Genomic DNA, 24,167 nt, shown 5'->3' with positions numbered 1-24,167 from the left:
CTGTAATTCAGAATTTTTTTTCATCACTCTAAAAAGAAATCTCATATCCATTAAGCAGTTCCTCCCCATTTCCCCTTCTCCAGTCCCTGGCAACCACCAATCTGCTTTTTGTCTCTGTGGACCATGGTGTTATTTCCCATGTGCCTTTGTCCCCTGCATTTCCTGTAAATGAATAGTTAGATCTAGAGATTGATCAGATTTAGGGCTGAGTGCTCTGTAGGTGGTGTGTGCACACACCAGGAGACAGATGATGTCAGCGTGTCTCTTATTTGTGATGTTTGCAGCTGCTGCAAAGCATCACCTAGATTCACAATCCATTAGGGGTTATGAAATTCAAAATCTAGCTTTCTGCATTTATTTCTGGAATACATCTATAAAGAGAAGTTTCCCTTCATCTAATATGGTTACCCTGAGGTACAGATTGTAAAGGTCAGCATAAACACTTAATTCTTTCTTGTCAATTTCCGAATTTCGTAATTTTCAAGATTTTGAGTTGGTTCCCGAGAGGCCTTCAAAAATGACTGATTATTTTTTTTAGTAAAATGCATGGATTCAGCTCCTTTGTTGGGGCCAAGCTTTCAACCAATGTGCCCAATGGGAGTGGAATTCGGTAGGAGGTATATATCTGGGACTGAGTTTTTTTTAAAGATTTTATTTATTTATTTATTTGACAGAGAGAGCACAAGTAGGCAGAGAGGCACGCAGAGGGAGAGGGAGAAGCAGAGTCCCCACTGAGCAGGGAGCCCGACGTGGGGCTCGATCCCAGGACCCTGGGATCATGACCCGAGCCGAAGGCAGCCGCTTAACCGACTGAGCCACCCAGGCGCCCCTGGGACTGAGTTTTGACGAGTGTATCTAGGAGTTAGGTTTCACATGGGGTGGGGGGAGTGGAAAAATGAGTAAATGCATTTAGGATCACAGGAGTCAGGGAAGGAAGTTAGAAACGTGAAGTGTCTGGGATAAACTTTGGTGTTGGTTTAGAATTAGGGGCATTGGTGTGCACTCATGGTTTTAAAGATGGATGGGTGATGGATGGATGGACAGATAGATTATAGGTAGATAAATGTCTATATATAGGTACATACACATGTATTAGAATGAGGAAAGTAAGAATTGATAACACGATAGCTGTGAGCACACCTAGCACCCAGATCTTGGTTTTTAAATATTGTTCCCCATTAAAACCAGGGCTCCTTAGAGAAATGGTTGTTTCCAGAGCTGAGGCAGGTAAAAATACAAGAAAAAGCCACCTTGGAACATTTTGTTGAGCCAGTATAAAAGGAAAAAAATCATCTTTTGGCAACCATTATCCGATAAAAAAAAAAAAAAGAGACAGCCATGGCTAACACCTCCATGCCACTCCCTTCTTCCTGCCTTGATTGAGGATGTGATGCCTGGAACCACAGCAGCCATCTCACTACCATGAAGAAAAGGCCAAGAGACTCTCAGAGTCATCATTTGACCAAGCCAAAGCCAGCAGCCGTCCTCCTGCAGAATTCTTGTAAGTAAAAATAAAACCCTCTTTGCCAAAGTAATCACAACAACAACAAAATTAAAACAAAACAAAACATTGATTCAGTCAAGTGTCATCAATGGTTAATAAACCTAGTGGGTGAAGGTTTGTTGAGGAACCAGATATTTAATTCAAAGTATTTTCCCATAAAGCACTATTGACAAGTACAACATACTATCTCAGGCTGGAGACCTGGCAGACACCATTTTATTTTATTTATTATTTTTAAAGATTTTACTTACTTGTCAGAGAGAGAAAGAGCATGTGAGCACAAGCAGGGGGAATGGCAGGCAGAGAGAGAAGCAGGCTCCCTGTTAAGCAAGGAGCCGGATGCAGGATTCGATCCCAGGACCCTGGGATCGTGACCTGAGTCAAAGGCAGACACTTAACTGAGCCACTCAGGCATCCTGGCAAACACCATTTTAACCAGGCTAGCATACTCAGTAATGGAAGAAATCAACATTCTATTCTTCCTTGCATCTGCACTGAGAACACGTTATCACTTCTGCAGTTCCTGTTCCAAATGCACAAATCCTGACAAAACATTAGACAAATGCAAATTGAGGAACTTTCTACAAAATAACTAGCTTATACTCTTCAAAAGTATCAAGGTCATGAAAGACAAAGATTGACGAACTATTGCAGCGTGAATGACGCTGAGTAGAAAAATACAAAGTGTGATCGGGAATGGATGCTGGAACTTTAAAAGACTTCATTGGAAGCTTTGAATGGGATTTGGGAACTATGTGGTAATATTGGATCAATAATAATTTCCTGATTTTGAAGGTGGTACTGTGGTTATGTGGAAGAGTGTGCTTATACTTGAGAAATATACACTGAAAAACAAAGAAAAATATACAGTGAAGGGGTTGCCTGCCTGGCTCTCGGCAGAGCATGCAACTCTCGATCTTGAAGTCCTGAGTTCAAGCCACACATTGGGGGTCGAGATTACTTAAAAGTAAACAAACAAACAAATTTAAGAAAAAAAGAAAATATTTTAAAAAATCAAAGGGGACGCCTGGGTGCTTCAGTTGGTTAAATGTCTGCCTTCGGCTCAGGTCATGATTCCAGGATCCTGGGATGGAATCCTGCATCCGGCTCCTTGTTCGGCAGGGAGCCTGCTTCTCCCTCGCCTGCCGCTCCCACCGCTTGTGTTCTCTCTCTCTCTCTCTCTCTGACAAATAAATAAAATCTTTAAAAAAATAAATAAAATAAAGGATTCAGGGTGCTTGGCTGGCTCAGTCCACAGAGCTTGTGACTCTTGGTCTTAGGGCTGTGAATTCGAGCCCTACATTGGTATGGAGCCTACTTAAAGATTAAAAAAAAAATTTAATAAAAATAAAAATAGGGCGCCTGGGTGGCTCAGATGGTTAAGCGTCTGCCTTCAGCTCAGGTCATGATCCCAGGGTCCTGTGATCGAGTCCCGCATCGGGCTCCCTGCTCCTTGGGAGCCTGCTTCTCCCTCTGCCTCTCTCTCTCTCTCTCTCTCTCTCTCTCTCTCTCTCTCTGTCTCTCATGAATAAATAAATAAAATCTTTAAAAAAATAAAAATAAAAATAAAGGATTCAGAAATATTAAAAATTGGGGCATCTGGGCAAAGGGTCTATGGGAGCTCTGCGTATTACTTCTGCAACTTTTATGATGTAAATTTGACATTTTAAAAAAAAGTAAACTCTAGGGGCACCTGGGTGGCTCAGTTGGTAAGGCGACTGCCTTCGGCTCAGGTCATGATCCTGGAGTCCCCGGATCAAGTCCCGCATTGGGCTCCCTGCTTGGCGGGGAGTCTGCTTCTCCCTCTGACCCTTCCCCCTCTCATGCTCTCTCTCTCTCTCAAATAAATAAATAAAATCTTTAAAAAAAAAAAAGAGTGACATGCTCTACCAACTGAGTCGGCCAGGCGACCCGACATTATTTAAAGAATTTTTAAAAACCCCGGTAAATGGATTTTTTTAAGGTTTTATCTTATTTTTTTAAGGAATCTCTATACCCAACGTGGGTCTTGAACTTGCAACCCTGAGATCAAGATTCACATGTTCTACCAGCTGAGCCAGCCAGGCTTCCCCCAGTAAATGGATTTAAACATTTCATGTGTTTAGATCTACTGCACCCATTACCCTTACTGAAGGGCAAATTATCCCACTTGTGGCCAGTGAGAGCTTTTTCTAGTTGACTCCTACTGACACTACCTTACTAGGTAATGTCTTTGAGAACACCTGCGCTTTCTGGTATATCAGATTGTGCCAGGTTCATCTTGTACATTTCCTGCCCCAGACCCAGAATCAGGTATTTCCCTGGTTCATTCAATTGGAAGCGATATTTAGAGACTATGATCTGGGCTTAAGGAGTGCTGATGGCAACAAAGTCAGTCTTTGTTTCAGACCTTTTCAGTGGACAGAGCTAGGAAATGTTTGCTTTTTTGCAAAGATAAAATATATTGTGATGCTCCCAATTCAAGTTCAAGATTATAGGGTTTTTACTCACATAATCAACCTTATGTCTGTACCTCCTTCACTCCCTCTGAAAATCCCAGTCCTTAACATGAACGTATTACCCTGGGTGGCTCAGTCATTGGGCATCTGCCTTCGGCTTGGGTCATGATCCCAGGGTCCTGGGATTGGGCCCCGCCTCGGGCTCCCTGCTCGATGGGGAGCCTGCTTCTCCCTCTCGCACTCCCCCTGCTTGTGTTCCCTCTCTCGCCGTGTCTCTCTCTGTCAGATAAATAAATAAAATCTTTAAAAAAAAAAACCTAAGGGGCGCCTGGGTGGCTCAGTTGTTAAGCATCTGCCTTCGGCTCAAGTCATGATCCCAGGGTCCTGGGATCGAGCCCCGCATTGGGCTCCCTGCTCGGCGGGGAGCCTGCTTCTCCCTCTCCCACTCCCCCTGCTTGTGTTCCCGCTCTCGCTGTCTCTCTCTCTGTCAAATAAATAAATAAAATCTTAAAAAAAAAACAACCTAAATATGCAATAGGCCTAGAAAAACAATTGCAACATCACCATCAACAATATAGTAGTGGTTTGTAGGGTTAAATTGTCGTTTTAAAGTCACTAGACGTTCATCTCTCTGTTGTTTTGTCACCAACTGGATACAGAAGTTTCTCTGTTTTATTTTCGTTTTTAGGGCTACCTTTACACTTTAAAATTTGTTTTATAATTATAAACAATATTTTACATGGTTGTAAAGCCAAATATATAAAACAAGGTATATTTTTAAAAGTCTGCTTGTATCTCTGTCCCCTTCCTCCTTCTTCTAACCTTTTAAACAATGTTATGATTTATCTTTTCACTTTTGAAAAATAAAGCTAGTACAACACAACAGAATGTAACTGAGTTAATCGAATTGCTTCATATGTTTCATAAAGGCAGGGCAGGAGGGGAGAGGAGTACTGAGGGAATTCTCCATCCTACCTCAGGCCCTTCGCATGTGCCTGAACTCTCTGCCTGGGATACTTCTCCCCTCTTTTTTCTTAGTTCACCTCTGCTCTGTCTCAGTTGTCAGTTCAATTGCTTTTTCCTTAAGGAAGTAGTTTTGGACTTTCCAAATTATTCCATGATATGTCCCCCTCACTTGCTACAATTCATTACTTTTGTAATTAAGAATTAATTACAGGGCACCTGGGTGGCTCAGTCCTTAAGCGTCTGCCTTCAGCTCAGGTCATTATCCCAGGGTCCTGGGATCGAGCCCCGCATCGGGCTCCCAGCTCCGCGGGAAGCCTGCTTCTGCCTCTCCCACTCCCCCTGCTTGTGTTCCTTCTCGCTGTGTCTCTCTCTGTCAAATAAATAAATAAAATCTTCAACAACAAAAAAGAATTAATTACACAATTGGTTAATTCCCTAGGGTAAGGTCCACGAAGGCAACAGTATTTGTCTTACTCAACCCTGTGTCCCCAGAGCCTAGCACAGTGCCTGGCTCATAACAGGCCCTCTTTTTGATGTTTATTACATCTAGTGAATGAACCTACTGCCTGAATGAATGAGCAAGTGAATGATGAACAAATGATGTTGGCTTTAGGCTCTTCCACGGCCCCCTAACCTCTCTCGGCTGCCGTTTTCCCTCTGTAAAGTGTGATCATACGGTTCCTCTCTCTTTCCCTCCCAGAATTAATGAGAAGCATATGGGAGGTGATGAACACTTACAAATCCCTTAGCTGGGTGTCACGTTCAAGTCTTTTAACAGTTAGCTAGCACTGGTCGTCGGCAGGTGGCGCCATCAACTCCGCTCGTGCCCCCCGCCGGGATGGGGCGGGATCAGGGTTGGGGGTGGAGCCGGAGCTGGGGGCGGAGTTAAGACGCGGTGGGGGCGGAGCCACAGCTGCGGCGCCGCGGGGCCTGTGCGGCCCAGGACGTCCCTGTCGCCTCCGGCCCCGCCTCCCAGGGCGGGACGTGCATGGGGATTGGCTAGTGCGGGCGAGAGGCGGTCGCCATTGGTCCGTGGCACCGTCGGGTCGGCGGGCGGTGTCCGGACGCAGGTGCCGGCCGGAGCGGAGCTGGCGGCGCTGACGGGACCGGCCGGGCCGGGACCGGGGCCGGGGCTAGTGGAGGGGCCTGCGCGGCCGCCCGGCCCGGCCGCGGGTCAGGTAGGCACGGGCGGGCGGGCGGGTGGGGTTGGGGGGAGGCGCGGGTCCGCGGGCCGGCCCCGGGTTCGAGGCCCGAGCCTGGCTCCCGAGCGGGACGATCAGGTTCAGACCGTCGGCCTCAGCCTTCTCCGGAACGGGGTATCGCAATTCCCGTCTCGAGGACGGCGGGAGGTCCCCAGGACCCGGCACACAGTAGGTGCCTCTCCGAGCCTCGGCTTCCTCAGCTGTGAAACCGGGTCATCCCAGCGCCAACCTAATGGGGCTTGTTGGGAGAATTCAGAAGGTGGCGGATGAGGAAAGACCCTTGCACGGAGTAGGCTGTCAGTAAGCGCCTTCCTCAACCTCCTTCCAGCGGGGCTCTGCCTGGGAAATAGTAAATATTATAATGACCCAGGGACCGTCTACAAAGGACTTGCTTAGCGGAGTGCCTGGCTGTTAGTGGGTGCTCAAAACGGGGTAGCCAGAATTTATATGATTCTCTTATTTAGTCCTCTAGGGACCTTAATAGGTGGAAGTACTAGAAATGTTCCCTGTTAGATGAAGAAATTGAGGCTCAGAGAAGTCTTTTCTCTTGGGGCCATACATCCAAGGAGAGCAGAGCTGGGCTTAAACCTGGCCTCCAATGCAGGGCCACGCAAGGACTGCAGGACACACAGGAGCCTCTCTCTGGTGAGCGAGGAGGAATGAATGCATTTTACAGGCTCCACATTTCTTCTAAAAATAATAGCAGCATTTAGTGCGCACTCACTGTGTGCCAGGTTCTGGCTGTGCCTTGTCTCATCAAACCCTCTAACAGCTCTGTAAGCTGATGACAGTAATCGTTAAGAAGAGCTAATATTTACTGACTTCTTAATAATTAGGGGTGTACGAGCGGGGTATTGTTATGACCTTCCTTTTACAGGCGAGAAAACAGGCCCAGAGAGTGAAGCCGTTTGCCTGAATGGGCACCGTTAGGGCCCTCTGACTCCTCTTCCTGTAGTTTCTTGCCCTCGGGGAAAGGACGCTGGACAGGTTGCTTTGCCTCAGCGCCACCCCAGGTGGGCCTAGACAAGGACAAGCTTTGCCGGAGGAATTGAGCCCGGGGGCTCCTTCTCAAGAGTCCCTCAGCAAAGTCCATCAGCTCCATCAACTTACTTGACAAAAGAGAAGGATGAGGCCCAGAGAGGCAAAGTGGCTTGTTCCTGGACACACGGCATCAGGGACAGAGTCAAGATTTTAAAAAATCCCGGTCCTCTGAGTCCTAGACCCACTCACTGGTCTAAGTTCAAATCTTGGTCCTGTCCCTTCTTAGCTGTGTGATCTTGGGCAAGTAGCTGCCCCTCTCTGAGCCTCAGTCTCTTCACCTGTCAAATGAGGGTAATTATTAGATTTATGTCATAGATTTGTTGTGAAGACTCAGTGAAATCTATCCCCAGGCATTGGGCCAAGTTCACTTGAGGCATCGGCTCACTCGCAAAGCCCAGCAGCCCCACAGCTGAGTCCAGCCTTGAGTTTAGCCCCTTCCAAGCCCAGGCTTCTGTGGTTTGCACAAACCTCTAGCCTCTAGACATCCTTGATTTCCACCACGGGCCCTGGCAGACCAAGGTATGGGGGTCAGGAGGGTCCTTCCCCCTTGCTCTCACACAGAATAGGGGCTGAGAAATGAAACGCAGCAACTTTGTGCCCAACACAGGGCAGACGCCAGGGACGACAGAGTGCATGTCCAACCTGGTCCCCCCTTCCCAGAGCTCACCGAGAGTGAAGAAATAAGAGCACTTCAGGGAGGGGCACATTCCACGAACACAATAACGTGGTCACCAATGGCACTTTGGCCAGGATGGTCAGGGAAGGCCTCTCCAGGCAGGTGATCTTTGAAGGGGACGCTTAGGGCAACTGTTTAGAGTTCAGCGAGCTTCTCAGTACCCAGCATGCGGTAGGTCCTTAACGAACTGTAGCTGCTGTCATAATTTTGATTTTCAGGCCTTGCTTTAGCAGATTTACTGATGAATCCCCCCCCCCCCAATAGTAACAGAAATGGCAGAACTTAATATATGGGAGCTGTGATGATTCTCGGAATGCCCAATTCCTTGCAGGAATGTTAAGGCTGATGCTTGGAGGGGTGAGAAGAATGGATTCCCCTCTATGAGCCCAGAGGCTTCCCTGTTGACCTCTGAGCTGGAAGTTCCTCGAGAGGGATAGGAGTGCACACAACATGCCAGGCCCCCCGCCACCGCTGCCCTGGGGATGTTATCTGGGCCAAGCAGTCTTCCTCCCTGCTTCTCCTGCCTCTGGGCTGATATTTGCTTATCTGGCTGGCAGCGGCCCAGCTGTGGAGGCTCTGGAGGGCACGGTGGGCCAGGAAGGCTTCTGGCTGAACTGTTCAGAGGGTGCTGATCCGTGGGCAGATGATGGCCTTGGTGCAAAGAGTTAGTCAATCACTTACTCTGGCTTTTCCCCTTCTGTCTTAGGTGTCAGATTTGGCCGGCAGGGGTTGGTAAAAGCTGACTAGGGGGTGCCTCACTGAGTGTTTCTGGCATCTCTGGACTGCAGCTCCTGGAGACAGAGGCCTGAGGATAAGACCTCAGGGACCCTTGGCTCCAGGGTTCCTGTGTTGCCTCTGTTACTTCCAGGAAGTTCTCAGGGGAAACACACAAGGTCTCACTGGCTCCTTCTGGGACGGGGGTGGAGGCTGCCAAGGGTTACTTTTGGCAGAACAGACCCTAGAGTAGGGGGGAGAATAGTGCTGAAACCCCCCACCCAGAGAAGACTTGAGGTCGCTGCCTAAGTCTCCGGCCATCTCCCACTGCTTCTCCTTGAGGACACGGGCATGGCTTGGATTACCTGCTCCAGTAGGAACAGAGGCTGCCCGAGTCCTTCCCAGCCTGCGTCGTTTTCCTGAAGGCCTGAGGTGTCCAGGAGATATCAAACCAGGATGCCCCATCCTGGTCTGTTTGCCCAGGTTTCTAGCTCAGTTCTGCCCAACTCCAAGGCAGGCTCACATGCTGTGAGCTCAGCCCTGGAAATCCAGTCCAAGGAGAACAAGTGTCTAGGTGGTCAGCGGGCAGGGTTCTAGCCCACAAAAGCCCCAAGCACAAGGCCTGGCACACAGCAGGCACTCAGTAACTGTTCGGGGCCCTTACCGGGTCTGGAGAGGTGATGCTGGGGGTGGCCTACAGGCCTTGAGGGCTGAACCTGGCTGGCCCTTCCCAGGAGGGTTAGAGGTAATAAAACCAAGCCCCTACTGTGCATCAGGCCTAGGCTGAGTTACAAGTGGCATCTCATTGAAGCCCCCATTTTACAGATTGGGCGACTGAGGCTCCGAGAGCTGCATTCAAACCCCGGTCAGTGTTTGGCTCGATATCCTTGCCCTTAACCTCCCTACCGGCCTCTCCCCAGGCTCCTGGGACCATGGGCCTCAGGCCCTGAGGACGCAGGGCTCCCTGTGGCCATGACGACGGGTGACTGCTGCCACCTCCCTGGCTCCCTGTGTGACTGCTCGGGCAGCCCTGCCTTCTCCAAGGTCGTGGAGGCCACTGGCCTCGGGCCACCCCAGTACGTGGCGCAGGTGACTTCAAGGGATGGCCGGCTCCTCTCAACCGTCATCCGAGCCTTGGACACGTCAAGGTGAGTGGCGCCCGAGCAGGGGTCTTTGCCTTCACTCGCTTTACTCTCTGGGCCGAGTGATTTTCTTCCAGTCTGGGGTCAGAAATCCAAACATCTAGAGGGACCAGGTGGGCGAATAAACCAAGGAAAGGGGCCCCAGTCATAACTGCAGTGCAGATACAGAGGCCCCGGCTGGCCAGGTCTGGTTCTCCAGGAAAAGCGGAAATTCCAGATTGTCAGGTGGAATCTGAAGATTAGATGGTGGGAAGTAGCTCATAGTTTGGAGAGGCATGATAAGGAAGCGGTTCACAGTACCACAGTACCACAGGCTGTGGATTCGCAGCACCTGAGCTCAAATCCTGCCCTGTAGCCCCTCTCCCTCTGGGACCCGGGACAACTTACTTTACCCTCGTCTCTTGGAGATGGGGACACCTTCCTCATCGCATTGTTCCGAGAGTCCCTTGCTGTGGTCCACATACGGTGTGGTTGGGCACCTCGTATGCATTCGATAAAAGTACTGTATTTAAGCCCCGGTGCGGGCCTTCCAGAACCCCATGTGAGCTGCCGCTGCCTGGTTTGCCAATTTGTCATCATTTCCAAGGGAAAGAGTTTGAGGTAAACCCTTCAAATCTGAATCTGAATCCATTTTCACTCATGGGGATTTAAAACAGCCACCAGGTTGGCTAAGGGAACAAGACTCTGAGTGATATCTTTTTCTTTTTAATTTTTCAAGTTTTTCGCATTGTCATCAGGTTTATCTACTAAGATTTCATTCCTAAGTTCTTTTCCAGTTTTGTTTTTTAATTGTGGTAAAATATAGATAACCTAAAATGTTCCATTGTAACACTTTTTAAGTATACAGTTAGTTCAGTGGTACCCTCACACTGTGGTGCAACCACCCCCACCACCCGTCTCTAGAATTTTCTCCCCAAACTGAACCTCTGTCCCCATGAAACACGGACTCCCCGCCCCCTCCCCCACCCTGCGCCCACCATTTCCTCTCTGTCTCAGCAAATGTGACTCCTCCAGGGAGCTCCTAGAAGTACAATTGCATGGTATTCATCTTTCTGTGACTGGCTCGTTTCACTGAGCTTCATGTCGTCAGGATTTATCCGTGTTGTGGCCTGTGTCAGAATTAATTCATAAGCTGTTCATTCCAACATCCAAAGAAGCAGATGGGAGGCCTTGCAGTGCTCTGGAGGGAGCTCACTGCCATTCACCCTCCGAGTCTTTGCTTGGCGTCACTTCCGGCAGGAAGCCTCGCTCAAGCCCAGATGATATGGAGAGTTCTCCTGGGCCTCCTCCGGGGTGTGGGTTTTTATGCTCGCATCTCCATCAGCCCCTTGAAGGCAAGACAGAGTCTGTGCTGGGCAAACCAGGCTGGGAGCGAGGGGACATTTGGTAGGGTAGGGGGCCTGGGAAGAGGCTGACCAAGGCTAGGGTGTCCCTACCTGGAGTGCCTGAGGGGCACTGAGTGAGCTGACCCCGCTTTGCCCCACCCTCCTTCCTGACACCTGGGAAAACTGAGGCCCAGAGGGAGGCAGACACCTGCCAGTGTCACTGAGCATTGCTGAAGCTTGAACCCGGGGCTCCTGCTTGGGTTGGAAGGGGAGAAGCTTGTTCAGTCCCACCAGCCAGTCTTGCAGTCCTCAGAGGCAGGGCAAGAGGCAGGGAGCAGAGAGTCCCTCAGTGACCCCCCCTGATGGTAAGGACAGCCATGCCCGCAAGACCACCAGGCCCTCTTGATCTGCTCCTTGGCCTCTTTGCTCATGGCTTCTCCCCTCTGATTTTTTTTTTTTAAGTCATCTCTACACCCAACGTGGGGCTCAAACTCATGACCCTGAGATCAAGAGTCACAGGCTCCACTGACTGAGCCCGCCACGTGCCCCTCCCCTCTGAGTTTTGATAAAACTCATCCCAGACCTGCCCAGGCTGGGGACCAGGGCAGAACCACCCTCCCAGAGAGAAGGCTGCTGTTTGTCCAAAGGGTTCTCATCCTCTTGAGCCTTTGGCGCTCTGCCTACCAGCCCGTGAGCGAGCCCAGGCCCTCCTCGAAGCTTCCCAGAGCATATCTGCACCCTCAGCCCTTCCTTCCTCCTGGCCTTCCCCTGCTGCCCTTTCCACGTGGCTTCTGCTGGCTTCCTTGCCCACACTCTCCCCTCTCTTGCTCTCGGAGTGTGCCCTGGGCAGCCCCACTAAGGCTCCCCCCGCCCCACTCCCGGTCCATTTCCTTCTCATCTGTGCCATTTGCGTTATTTTCCTGCCAGAACTTCATGAGTGAAGGCCGTTTCTCTTGTCCTGCTGTCTGGAACGGTGTAGGCAGTGTAGCATGGCCACTGAGGGGGGCCCAGGCCCCAGCTTTGTGGGCTACTAGCCGTGTGAGTTCACGCAAACAGGGTCACCCCTTGCTGCCTCAGTTTCCCCATCTGTGAAAGGAGGGCAAAATAGCCCCTTCCTCGCAGGTTCCCTGGGAGAATAACAGATTCGTCCACGTGCTGCCCTTGGAACAGGGCACGGTCCTTAATCAGTGCTCGGCAAGAAGTCAGGTTTCATTTTGTTTTGTTTTCTCTGAAGTGGCTTTTCGAAAAAAGTAGGGTTCCCCGGGACAAACCCCAAACTGACATGGCCCTTCCTCAAGGTTCTGGTTCCTTCCACTTCCTGGGGTTGCCTTCCGGAGCAGGGATTCCTTTCCTGTTAACTCTGGGCAGGGGTGCTGTGGGATCAGGGTGGAGCCCGGTACAGCCTTTTGACATCATAGGGGACGGCACAGGATTGACAAGAAAGTAGCCATGAGAGGTCCGCTCAAGGTTTTGGCTTCAAAGCAGCCAGGCTCTGCCCCACAGCGGGAGATGCTGAGGAGGCAATAGAAAACAGTTTCTGAGGGGAAACTGGTGTTATCTGGAAAATGGCCCTCCTGCTCTGCCTCCTTCGTGTGTTCCTGCAGTCCACCCTCCGGGCAGAAATGTTTGGAAAACAATGACTCATGTGCTGGACAGCCTCTGTGCCCACCAAGGCCACACCCCCAGCCCTGAGCTGCCCCCCCAGGAAGGACCCAGTATCCCTAGAGACCGGGCTGGGGCTGAGGCTTCCCTGAAGTGGCTTCCTGTGGAAGCTTGTTATGTCTGTCTTCTGAGCCTACCTAGGACACAGGAGCAGGGGAACTACTCTCCCTGGATGCACAGGTTTCTCAAGTAGTGTGGCCTTCAGGTGAGGCTAGATCCAGGGCCTCTGATGGTGTCCTTGAGAATCTGTCTTTCCCTGTCGCTTGGCTCTGCTTTCCTCTGTTTGGCATCATTCACAGACTCCACATGGGGACCAGACTGCTGCCATCAGCTCCAGACTTACATCAGCCTTGCTGTCTCTAGTTCTGGAGTTGAGGGGGCGGGGAGAATTTCAGGAATTAATCACAGTGACTCTGATTGCTTCACACATGCCTTTCCCTGAATCAGTCCTGGTGACCAGGGGTGTGTGGTGTTCTAATCGGTCAGGCCTGAGGTCATCAGGGGTGTTGTCAGCTCTGCTCTAGTCCTTGAGGACCGAGACTTGAGAGGGGTTTGGTTGCCCGGGACGGTTAGGGGAGTATTACAGGGAAAGGAGAAACAGACACTAGATGGGCAGCTGAGATGCTTGCCCTGGGCCTAAAATGTGCCACAGGACCCCTGGGGAGGGAGCACATTGCTGCACTTTTGGGAATTTGGGAAAGCTTTACAAAGGAAAGGAGGTCTGGAGCTGGGCGTTGAAGGATGAGTAGGAGTTTGCCAAGTGGCAGCGCAAGGGCAATGCTGACCTTATGATCCAGTGGGCAGCGAAGCAGGCATAGGCAGGAAGCTTGGTTGTTGCTCATGCGCTCTATCTCTGTGTCTAGCGATGGTCCCTTCTGCCGGATCTGCCACGAGGGAGCGAATGGGGAGAGCCTGCTCTCTCCATGTGGCTGCACTGGCACGCTGGGTGCTGTTCACAAGAGCTGTCTGGAGAGGTGGCTCTCCTCGTCCAACACCAGCTACTGTGAGCTGTGCCACACGGAGTTTGCAGTGGAGAAGCGGCCGCGGCCCCTCACAGAGGTACGCCTGGGGGCCCCAGGTCGGAGCGGGCAGGGGGCAGGCAGACAGGCCTGGGGCTGGAGGAGGGAACTGCCCAGGAGGATCCCTCTCTATGGAGTGGACCTCCTTCTCCCCCACCCTCATGGTAGATTCTGTGGATGGGGATGGGGAACCAGGCCGAGACCCCCTTGTCCCCTCCCTATTCGGTCACCCCTGAAGCTGAGACCTGAAGAATGAGGAGCCAGCAATGCCAAGGACCCGAGCTGGGGGAGGGCAGTCCTGGCAGAGGGCACAGCAAGTGCAAAGGCCCTGAGGCCAGGAAGAGTTCGGCATGCTTGATGGTCCATGTGGCTGGAGAGGTGGCTCTCCTCTCGAGTTACAGGAGGAGGAGAGTGGCCTGGAGGAGGTATTGGCAGCTACTCTGGGCTTTGTGGGCTGTGCCCAGGAGCTTAGACTTTAGCCTGAGCGGCATGGGTCAGGCCCGAGATGAGCATTCTCGGGCGTGGTGGCTGCCGCCCTGTTCTCCGGAGCCCTGCTTGGCTGCACGGGTGCCCTCCGGACTCCTCCAGGCCTGCTTGGAAGGGGGCAGCTGAGCGCTGTAGAGTCATGTCGCTGGGCTGGGGGTGGGCTCTTGGAAAGGCCCCTGGCCCGCCCCGGGGTGGCTGGGCGTTTAGGAGAACAGTAAGGTGGGAGAGGCGGCGCCTGCCTGCACCCCTTCCCCCTTTGCCCTCGCCCTCCAGCCACATGGGCCTCCTCCCTGCTGTTCTTTGCCCAGGCCACATACGCCCATATCAGGGCCCCACATTTGCTGTTCTGCAGCCTGGGGCGCCGTCTCCCCCGTTCTTCATATGGCTGCTTCTGCTCATTCCGTTCAACTCACGGTCTCCTCCCCAACAAGGCCGTCCCCTCCCCGACCATCCACCCCATTTCATATCTCTTGCACTAGCGGGGGGGCTCCAGGAGGGCGGGGGCCCTTCTGTGCCGTTGACTGGAATTCCCATGAGTGAAGCCCACTTCTCTCACCCCTTCATCTGCGGGGGCCCTGCGACAAGACCCCCCCAGCCAGACCCCCCCCGGCTTGCAGTCCTGGCTCTGTGGGTGACCAGCGAGTTTGCACAAATGAGTCCGTCCCTCTGTGCCCTCAGTATCCCCCGTCCGTACAATGGGGGCACCTAGCAGGGCCCAGGAGCTCATCATAGGCTCAGTAAGTATGTGAGGGAAGGAAAGTACGGAGGGTGGTGCCCGGTCGGAGGCTGGTCCTGCGGGGCCTGCCCATCCAGATGGGTGTCTGCTGGTAGAGGCGCAAGGCCTGGAGGTCCCGCACCCCCATCCCCAGGCCGGGGCTTGTGGGAGGGCGGTATGAAGCCCGCCTCAGCAGCTCCTCCCCCCACCCCTGCAGTGGCTGAAGGACCCGGGGCCTCGGACAGAGAAGCGGACGCTGTGCTGTGACATGGTATGCTTCCTGTTCATCACGCCACTGGCTGCCATCTCGGGCTGGCTGTGCCTGCGCGGGGCCCAGGACCACCTCCGGCTGCACAGCCGGCTCGAGGCCGTGGGGCTCATCGCACTCACCATTGCCCTGTTCACCATCTACGTCCTCTGGACGCTGGTGAGTGGCTGCCAGCTGGAGGCATCTGGGGGTCTCTGGTTCAGAGCAGGCTGGCCAGGGCTTTGGGCAGAGGCTTGGGGGCCTCCCTGCCTGCCTCTGCCCAGGTGGAAGCGACTCCCAGCATCTCACGGAGCTCCAGATTCTGAGCCCAGCCAAGGCCCAGGGAAGCCATGGGTCAGGGGAGAGAGATGTCCTCATCTACTCCCGAGAGATGAGGACACCTGACTGGCAGTAATCAATGGAGGCCTGCCATCCACAAGCTCAGCAAGACTAGCTGGGGTCAGGGGAGAGGGAGGCTGGGAGGGTGAGAGAAAGAGCGGGAGAAAGAGAGGGACAGACCGACAGGAAGCTGCAGAGCTGGAGAGGGAAGGCCACTGGGATTGAGAAGGACTGGACTGGCAGCCATTAGGACCCTCGCCCAGAGAGGAGCCCCCCAGTGCCATCTCTTACGTCTAACCACTGTTGTCTAGCTGTGGGAGCGTTCCCGGCTCAAAAAGGATTGGCATCCACCAGCAGGTTTTTTCTTATTTTTTTTTAAAGCAAATAGTATGAAACCATAGGTACTGCTTCGTAGTCTGCCTGCTTTCGCTTTGCTGATGTCCTTTTTTTAATTTTTTTTTAAAGATTTTATTTATTATTTATTTGAGACAGAGAGAATGAGAGAGAGAGAGAGAGAGAGCATGAGAGGGGGGAGGGTCAGAGGGAGAAGCAGACTCCCTGCTGAGCAGGGAGCCCGATGTGGGACTCGATCCCGGGACTCCAGGATCATGACCTGAGCCGAAGGCAGTCGCTTAACCAACTGAGCCACCCAGGCGCCCCTGCTGATGTCCTTTAAAAAAAAAGGCAGCCACCCAATAGTTATTCATGGTCTGGATGTACAGTATTTATTTAACTAATCCCTTTCGATGGACACCGGGATTCTTTCCATTATTTTCTTCCTCTTCCTTTTTTTTTTTTTTCCTGTTATGAACAGTGCTTTGAGCACCGCCTGTGCACACGCCTTCTTGGAACTCGCTTGATCAAAGACCCTGAACCATTGACATTGGTTTAAAAAAAATTTTTTTATAGACTTTATTTATTGGGTCAGTTTCAGGTTCACAGCAAAATTGAGCAGAAGATACAGAGAGTTCTCGTATAACCCCATCCCCATCCCCGGCCTCTCCCGCCATCAGTGCGGCATCAGAGGGGCACCGCCATTACAACAGAGGAAACCTACATCGACACCTCACTATCCTCCAGAGCCGCCGTGGCTTACATTAGGGTTCACACTTGGTGCTGTACATTCTATGGGGTTTGGACAGATGGATGATGAATGTATCCACCATTATGGTATCATACAGAGTAGTTACACTGCCCTAAAAGTCCTCTGGCTCCGTCTGTTCATCCCTGCCCCGCCGCCGACTCCTGGCACCACTGATCCTTGTACCCTCTCCATGGTTTCATCCTTACAGAATGTCACAGAGCTGGAATCATGCAGTCTGTACCCTTGCAGCCTGGGCCCTTTCCCTTCGTGACCTGCATTTGAAGTTCTTCCATGTCTTTTCATGGTCGGAGAGCTCATTTCTTTTTTTAGCACTAATATTCCCTTGTCTGGATGTCCCGCTGTTTATTTGTCCACTCACCTCCCAAAGAACATCTTGCTGGCTTCCGAGTTTGGGCAATTCTCTGACCCGGTGACATTTAATCCCTTCCAAGAGGCTGTACCACTTCAGTCCCATCCTGGGAGAAACAGCAAGGGAGCTCCTTGCTCCCTGCCGCCGAGCCCTGCACTTTGCAGGGTCCCGAGTGCTGGTGGGGAGTTTTTCCAAGTGAGTGAATGGGTATGTGTACACAGCCCGTGTGAGAGATGTATGAACGCTGTCTCTGCTTCTGGAAGCATGAGCCTGGCCCTGGTTTGGGCCAGAGCAGGTGCCACCTGGGCTCAGTGTCCCTCCCCTGGGGTGGAGACCAGTGGCTGGCATTCCCACCCACCCCCACCCTACCCTGCAGGTCTCCTTCCGCTACCACTGCCAGCTATACTCTGAGTGGAGAAGGACCAACCAGAAAGTTCGCCTGAAGATCCGGGATGCAGATGGCTCCGAGGACGCCCAGCACTCCTCACTGGCAGCAGGACTCCTGAAGAAGGTGGCAGAGGAGACACCCGTGTGAAGGCCGGGCCAGCAGGGCCAGAGGCAGCTGGTGACGCCCTGGTATTTGGAAGGACAAAACCGCCCGACCCTTCCTGCACGGCCGGAATGCTTCTTAGGCCAAGAGACACCAAGCGGAGCTGATTTCTGTGATCCCACGTGAAGATACTGTCCAGCTCTTTTGCACACTGTGGTACATGAGGACAGATGGACGTGGCCCTGAGCTGCGGACAGAGCAGGCACCCTGATCTCGTTCTGAGGCCCACCCGGCCCCCTTGGGGGCCAGCAGCCACGGCCGTAGGTGAACCAGGGCGCCCACGGGGCTGGGAGGTTCCGCAAGCTTCTTGCACTTCTCTGCACCTGACAGGCTCGCTTTCCTGGCACCCCTCGACTTTATAAAGTTGCACTGCGTTTCAAAAAAACCCACCCCCGAATGAATAAAAGGAACCCTTGCTGGACAAAACGGACTTGTCAGTTACGTTTCTGAACCGAGGCCTCAAAGGGAGGCACCTGAGACCTGAAGGGAGTCAGGTTAAAAAAAACAAAACCGGCCCCTTAGCTGGTTTTGAGGGATCTGTTCCTGGAAGAAGCAAAGCCTGGGTTTTTGAGTGAAGAGCAGGTAGCAGGGTTATATAATAAATGATTTAAAGTAAACACACGTAAGAAGAGCAGTTTCCATTTACTTTGCATCTAGAGTGGGCCAGATATTATGCTGGGCCCTTTATTCTCCTCGTCACTATACTTAGCGAGGGTTCCCTGGTTCTGAGCCTTCACAGGTGTCCTCCCTCTGCCCACCCTCAGTGGCAGGAATGGCTGTCACCTACAACTTACAGAGAAGGTTGAGGCTCAGAGCAGGGAAGCCTTTGTCTGAGGCCCCACGGCTCTAGGAGGCAGAGTTAGGGTTGACCCCCTGGTCCACATGGCTCCAGTGTGGAGCGTTCTGTGGCCCCTTCCGGGAGGACTCAGGAAGAGAAGAATATGGTCATGCTAATAGCATCTACTTCTTTTTTCTTTTTTTTAAGATTTTATTTATTTATTTGAGAGAGATAGAATGAGAGAGAGAGAGCACGAGAGGGAAGAGGGTCAGAGGGAGAAGCAGACTCCCCGCTGAGCAGGGAGCCCGATGCGGGACTCGATCCTGGAACTCCAGGGTCATGACCTGAGCCAAAGGCAGTCGCTCAACCAACTGAGCCACCCAGGCGCCCAATAGCATCTACTTCTTGAGCTCTTTCTGAGCTTTGTACATTTGAGGGTTCCTTGCATTGAGCCACATTTATTACTCAGAGCAGATCCAAAAGGTGGGTTCTGGGGTTCTCTTATGAATCCCATTTGCAGATGAGCAAACAGAGGATCAGAGCACTGGGGTTACTCACCCGAGATTCCACATCCTGGTTGGGCCTAGCACAGTATCTGGCATGTTCTCTTGTTTACTGCATGAATGCCCGTCTGCTGTGTGGCTCACCCAGAGAGGGAGAAAAACCCTTTCTGCCCTAGATGAAGAACATGGGGGAAGCCAGCCTGGCCACAGCGGGGGAGGAAGAGCAAAGGGCAAAGGCCTGGAGGCTGGAAACTACATGGCCTGTGGGAGGAGCAGCAGGGCAGCTGAGCCACGCTTGGAGCCCTGAGATTCAGGGGCAGAGGGGCGGGAGAGAGGCAGCTGGAGAGATGAGCAGGTGTCTGCAGAACAGGAGCATACCCGGTGCCCCAGCTCAGCTGGCACTCAGGGCCCTTCTCATCCTTGTGGCTTTTTACGCTACACAGGCCTGGCACCCACCTCTCCAGGACGACTTTGGAACGTGCTGTCCCTGGAGAGAGTGCAGAGGCCCCAGGATGTGCCATCATGAAAAGAGAAAGCTTTTTCCTTTGCAGATCTCTTCTAACACTTTTATTTTATTTATTTATTCTTAAAGATTTTATCTATTTATTTGACAGAGAGAGAGACAGCGAGAGAGGGAACAGAAGCAGGGGGAGTGGGAGAGAGAGAAGCAGGCTTCCCGCCGAGCAGGGAGCCTGACGCGGGGCTCGATCCCAGGACCCCGGGATCGTGACCTGAGCTGACAGCAGACGCTTAACGACTGAGCCACCCAGGCGCCCCAAACACTTTGATTTTTTAAAGATTTATTTATTTGAGAGAGAAAGAATGCATGTGCATGCAAGCTGGGGAGAAGCAGAATGAGGGAATCCTCATGCAGACTCCCCTCTGAACGGGGAACCCCAATGCAGGGCTGGATCCCAGGACCCTGAGATCATGACCTAAGCCAAAACCAAGGGCTCGACACTTAACCACTTAACCGACTGAGCCACCCAGGTGCCCCTCTTCTGACACTTTCAATTACAGTGAGGAGAAAGTTGTAGGTTGGTGCTAAGCAGTCTTTAATGACCCTTAACTCTAGCAAAAGAGAGAGCAAGTCTTGGGTTCAGAGCTGTTGCTGTGTACACAACTGAATTTCTACTTTAATGGCATCATCCTCTTATTTTTTACAAGAAACTATTTACAGCAAGTTTTCGATATGTAGTGTTATGTAAGGCACAATTTAAAAACATTTCTTTAAAGGAAAAAAATGTGTGTCAAAGGAAAGTATGAAGAAAATCACAGTTCAGGAGATGGCAAAACCCAGGAATGTGGGCAGTGTTGGGTTAAGTCAACCAGCCCATAGGAACCTAGCCTGAAGTTTGTCTCCTCAGCCAGGGCCTGGCTTGTTCCTGATTTCCAGTCACACTCACTGCACAGGAAGGGACTGGAGAGACAGGTGGCTTCATGTCCCCACTGCTTTGCATTTGGACTCTTTTCACTCATTCTGACAGACTGTTGTGGCCTCTTCCATCATCTCTGAGCCTTGCTGAGCAAGGGGATTCAGAGGTTCGGTGAGGCTCTGTCTGCCCCAGGGACCCCTCCAGTCTAGGAAAGGTCTAAGGGAGAGGAAAGTAAGCTTAGATACCAATGCAGCCCCGGGAGAAGAGCTGGTGTGCACAGGGGATTTTAGTAGAGCAGAGGGGCTGTGGGAGGAGGAGGGCCTTGGAGATGGCTGATAGAAGGAAATTCTATGAGACAGAGGAGTTTGGGGAGTATGTGGGAATGGGGGCCTGGCCCCCGTGTCAAGCTGGGCTACTGGATTTCTTCTCTGGACCTGGAATTCTCAGCCTGGGTCAGAATCACCAGGCTGAATTAAGCACCTAGGACAGTGTGGCAGATGAGATATTCCCCCAGAGCCTGATGATATGTAGCCATTCTGTGGGAGAGGGGGTAAAGGAAACCTTCCTTTTGTAAACCTAGAGAGAGTTCAGTGGTTGGATGGGAACTTCTCCAAGATTCAGTGAAGCCTTTCAAAGTTCGAGAGACACTGGGGAGGGGGGTGCTTTGGGAAAGGGAGCTGGAGGCCTCTGAACGCTTTCCTGGGCTCTGGTTTCTTCCCAGGCCAACGCGGTTGCCCCAGGACACAACCTGTAACAGCCCTTGAAAACCTCTTTCTGGACAGAGCCAATTCTTCAGGACAAAGGGATCCAGGGGCAGACAGAAAGGAGCCCCCGTTAAGGTTAATGGGCTCTCCTGGCCTGTGACTCGTTTCTTCTATCATGTTGGGATTATTGCTTGTTCATTCACTCCAGAAGCATCCGTGAGCACATACTAAGTCCCCAGCTTCATGTTTCGGTTGTTGGTTAACGGGTTCAGTGAGAGGAACTTAGGCCATGAGCTCTGCACTCAGGAGCTCCCAACCCAGTGGGGAGGCAGGCCAGACAGAGCCCAGGTATTCTTGGTGCAGGATGATACTTGCTTAGGGAGACAGCATTTTGCACAGCAGTCCTGTCAAGCTCGGCCAGTGTCCTGCCTTCCTTGCCTAGCTAACTCCTTTATATTCTAGTAAACAAAACTTTCGCAGCCTCTCTGCGCCAGCTCTGATTACAGGAAGCTGGGAGCGAGTAGGTCCGTGTAAGGAGGTGGGGAGGTGCTTCCCCTCCCCGACTTCGAGAGTGGGTGGAGTATCCAGTAGGTGCCTAACGCAAATTGCTTGCGGTAATGAATGAATAACAGCTGCGGGTCCGCGCTTGCGCGCGGCGGAGGCGTGGCCCCGAGCAGAGGCGTGGCCCGTGGCCGGAGGGGACGAGGCGGGAGCGGGCCGCGGCGCGCGCAGGCGTTACTGGTCGCGCCGAATCACGTGAGCGCGCAGGCGCAGCGGCTTGCATCCCGCTCCCTCACACAAAGCCCAGACGCGGAGAAAATGGCGGCAGGGGTCGAAGCGGCGGCCGAGGTGGCGACGACGGAGACCAAAATGGAGGAGGAGAGCGGCGCGCCCGGCGTGCCAAGCGGCAACGGGGCTCCGGGCCCGAAGGGGTGAGTATTACACGGCTCCTTGTCCCGGGCCGGGCACCTTCACGGCGGCCGCCTGCGGCTCCGTTAGGTCTGTTGGCGGCCTCCCACCGGCGCGGCCTCGGCCTGGGCCTTCCCCGCCGGTCTTGCCGAGGGTGGGGGCGGCCAAAGCCGTGAGGAGTGAAGCCGAGTGGCCCCGTGAGCGCCTCAAGGATCGCTCCCTCCTCCCAGGCCGCGGACTTCCGCCCCGCCGGCGCCTGCAGGCCGGGCCCGACGCCGAGGCCTGAGGCCGGGCCCCGGCGCACGGGGATGAGGGCGCGGGCCCGGGAGCCGGGGAGCCGCCGAGTCCGCCGCCCGCTAGCCTGTCGGGTGCCCTTGGGTTGAGTGGTTTCACAACCCCCATCCCCTACCGCCCGGGGTCTCAGTTTCGCGATCCGTAAAGTGGGGGGAGGGGAGAGAGTGCGCGCGCAGACGTTCGCGCGCGGTGAGCCCCGGTAAACGGCAGCCGAGGCAGGCGGGTAGGTTTCGGCAGGGACCGCGAGGCCGGCTCGGGGCGCCTCCTCTTCCTTTGCTCCTTCCCCCGCCTCGCGGGGAGTGCCTCGGTCGGAACCGCCGCTAGCCCTACGCTCTGGCCCCGGCTCGAATCCCTCGCGGCGTCCCTCGCTCCTCCCAGGTGCGCAGTACGTAATTGTAGAGAGTTCGGATCTGCGGCTCGGTGTTCACGCTTAGAAACAAGCAAACAAAGGGGGGGTGGGGTGGAGAAAGCTCCTCTTCCGTGTTCCAGGGGAAGATTTTTCCCTCCTTAGGCGGGCTCGCCGACTTGCGAACTTCGTCACCTATTCTAGTCCAGCTTGGGGCGCTGTCTTGGGGTTCTTGGTTTTTCAAGTTTAATTAAAGCTTTAACGCATCATCTTGTGTCCCCGTGAAACCCAGCCATTCTGATAGCAGTCACTTGAAAGACGCGGAGAGACGTTGAGGCTACAACCAACAGCTGGGAGGAGAGGGGAGTTCTGGGCGCGTATTTGATTTCCTACAAATTTTTAAAAAATTGTGGTAACATACATAACCTACGACTTAGAGTTTTAACCCTCTTTGAGTGTGCGATTCAGTGACATTAAGCGCATTCACAGTGTTGTGCTACTATCATCCCCTGTTCACGTCCAGAACTTTTATCCCCTTCCCAAACTGGAGCGATTACACGGGAATTTATTCTCCCTCATTCCTCAGCTGCTGGTTACCTCTGTTACAGGTTTGTCTCTTACGAATTTGCCTTCCCACAAATTTTTTTAATGTGCATAGTTTGTGGAGATTGAAAGTGAGTGCAGTTAAATTGGCTTTATGTGAATGAGCATTCAATAAATACTGGCTTTGTTAAATTTTCTCTCCTTAGGTGGGGAGGAACAAAATACCATGGTTACTGGTCCTGAGAAAACAGAAAGGCATCCTGGAAGTATTCCCAGCACTTTGTTATTGAAAACTGGAAAGAGATGTGCTCATTTGGACTTTTTTCATCATCTTTTGGGGAGCCTAGTAGGATTTCTAAGGACCATATTTGGAGGCATTTAAGATTCATTTATTTGTTTTTTTTTTTTTTTCCCCTTTCAAAGCATTTATCACAGGATGAAATGCTGCTAGAACTGTTAGGTGAGAAGTTTGGTTATAGATTATAGCAGCTGGGGTACATTTTTCAAATTTCTCATTTTCCTCTGTTCATTTTCAAGTAGTAATTTTGTGGCTGATTGATTTAACATGTGGACTATTAGGAAGAACCTGAAAGTTTTAGAGATAAAACAGCCCTTGTTGGAATGAACCCAGAGTCTAGGACTGCTTAATCGTGGATATTTTGGAGAGGTAGCAACAGATCTATTTTGTAGGGCCTCTGGAAATCTTTTCTTTCCTTTTCTTCCTTCCTTCCTTCCTCCTTTTTTCTTTTCTTTGGTATGTGGAAGCTCTTGAAACAGAGCTCTTTAGAATAAAGCCCTTGCCCAGAGGAGGAAGCACTTTACATTTCTGTAGTAGGCTAATTAGGCTGTGATAGAAGTAAAAGGAGTTACCTGGTGGGGAGCTTGCAGGGGCCACCCTCCCTCCAACCTAACGTGTTGGGGTCAGGGAGGTGTATCTTTGGTTGGAGAGGGATGAAAGATGATGATTGGGGAGAGGCTGAGAGGAGAGTGTCCAAAGACTAGGGATTTGGGTGTACGCTTTGCACATTTGTAAAAAATTGATGCTACTGTGGCACTTTTTTTTGCTAAAACACTGGGGGCCAGCTGGTGGGCAATGAATTCCAGGCTAAGGAATCTAGATTTTTATCTTGAAAGCCTTTGAAGGATGAGAATTGAGTGAAACTTCGTTCTTCTGACCTGTCTGTACCAGGAGTGGAGTGTGCTGTAAACCAAAAAGGCAATGAGCAAGCAAGCT

General features: G+C 52.2%; 2 protein-coding genes across 6 annotated transcripts in view; both read left to right on the top strand.

The window, feature by feature from the left end:
* Positions 1–5,950: 5,950 nt before the first annotated feature.
* Positions 5,951–17,906, top strand: MARCHF2 (membrane associated ring-CH-type finger 2). Of its 4 annotated transcripts, none has more exons than XM_025863163.2 (6): positions 5,951–6,086; positions 9,462–9,689; positions 13,534–13,729; positions 15,108–15,317; positions 17,013–17,125; positions 17,307–17,906. In XM_025863163.2, exons 2-6 carry the CDS (start codon positions 9,514–9,516, stop codon positions 17,371–17,373), a joined length of 762 nt encoding a protein of 253 aa, XP_025718948.1. In that variant the 5' UTR covers positions 5,951–6,086; positions 9,462–9,513; the 3' UTR covers positions 17,374–17,906. The 4 variants fall into 4 exon arrangements, with proteins under 4 accessions (XP_025718948.1, XP_073745494.1, XP_025718949.1 ...); XM_073889393.1 differs by having other exon boundaries at positions 9,367–9,689; XM_025863164.2 differs by lacking the exon at positions 17,013–17,125.
* Positions 17,907–21,616: 3,710 nt separating this feature from the next.
* The window catches only part of HNRNPM (heterogeneous nuclear ribonucleoprotein M), a 39,297-nt gene continuing 36,746 nt past the window's right edge, over positions 21,617–24,167 (top strand). For both annotated transcript variants that reach the window (XM_025863150.2, XM_025863145.2), the window contains exon 1: positions 21,617–21,773. In XM_025863150.2, the coding sequence (XP_025718935.1) occupies positions 21,661–21,773 (113 nt within the window). In that variant the 5' untranslated portion in view covers positions 21,617–21,660. The remainder of the gene's footprint in view (positions 21,774–24,167) is intronic.

This window comes from Callorhinus ursinus, unplaced genomic scaffold (genome assembly GCF_003265705.2).
Source record: "Callorhinus ursinus isolate GAN/ISIS: 27379988/994484 unplaced genomic scaffold, GSC_fseal_2.0 scaffold107, whole genome shotgun sequence".
NCBI classification, from domain to species: Eukaryota; Metazoa; Chordata; class Mammalia; order Carnivora; family Otariidae; genus Callorhinus; species Callorhinus ursinus.
This window is presented reverse-complemented; position numbering and strand designations above follow the sequence as displayed.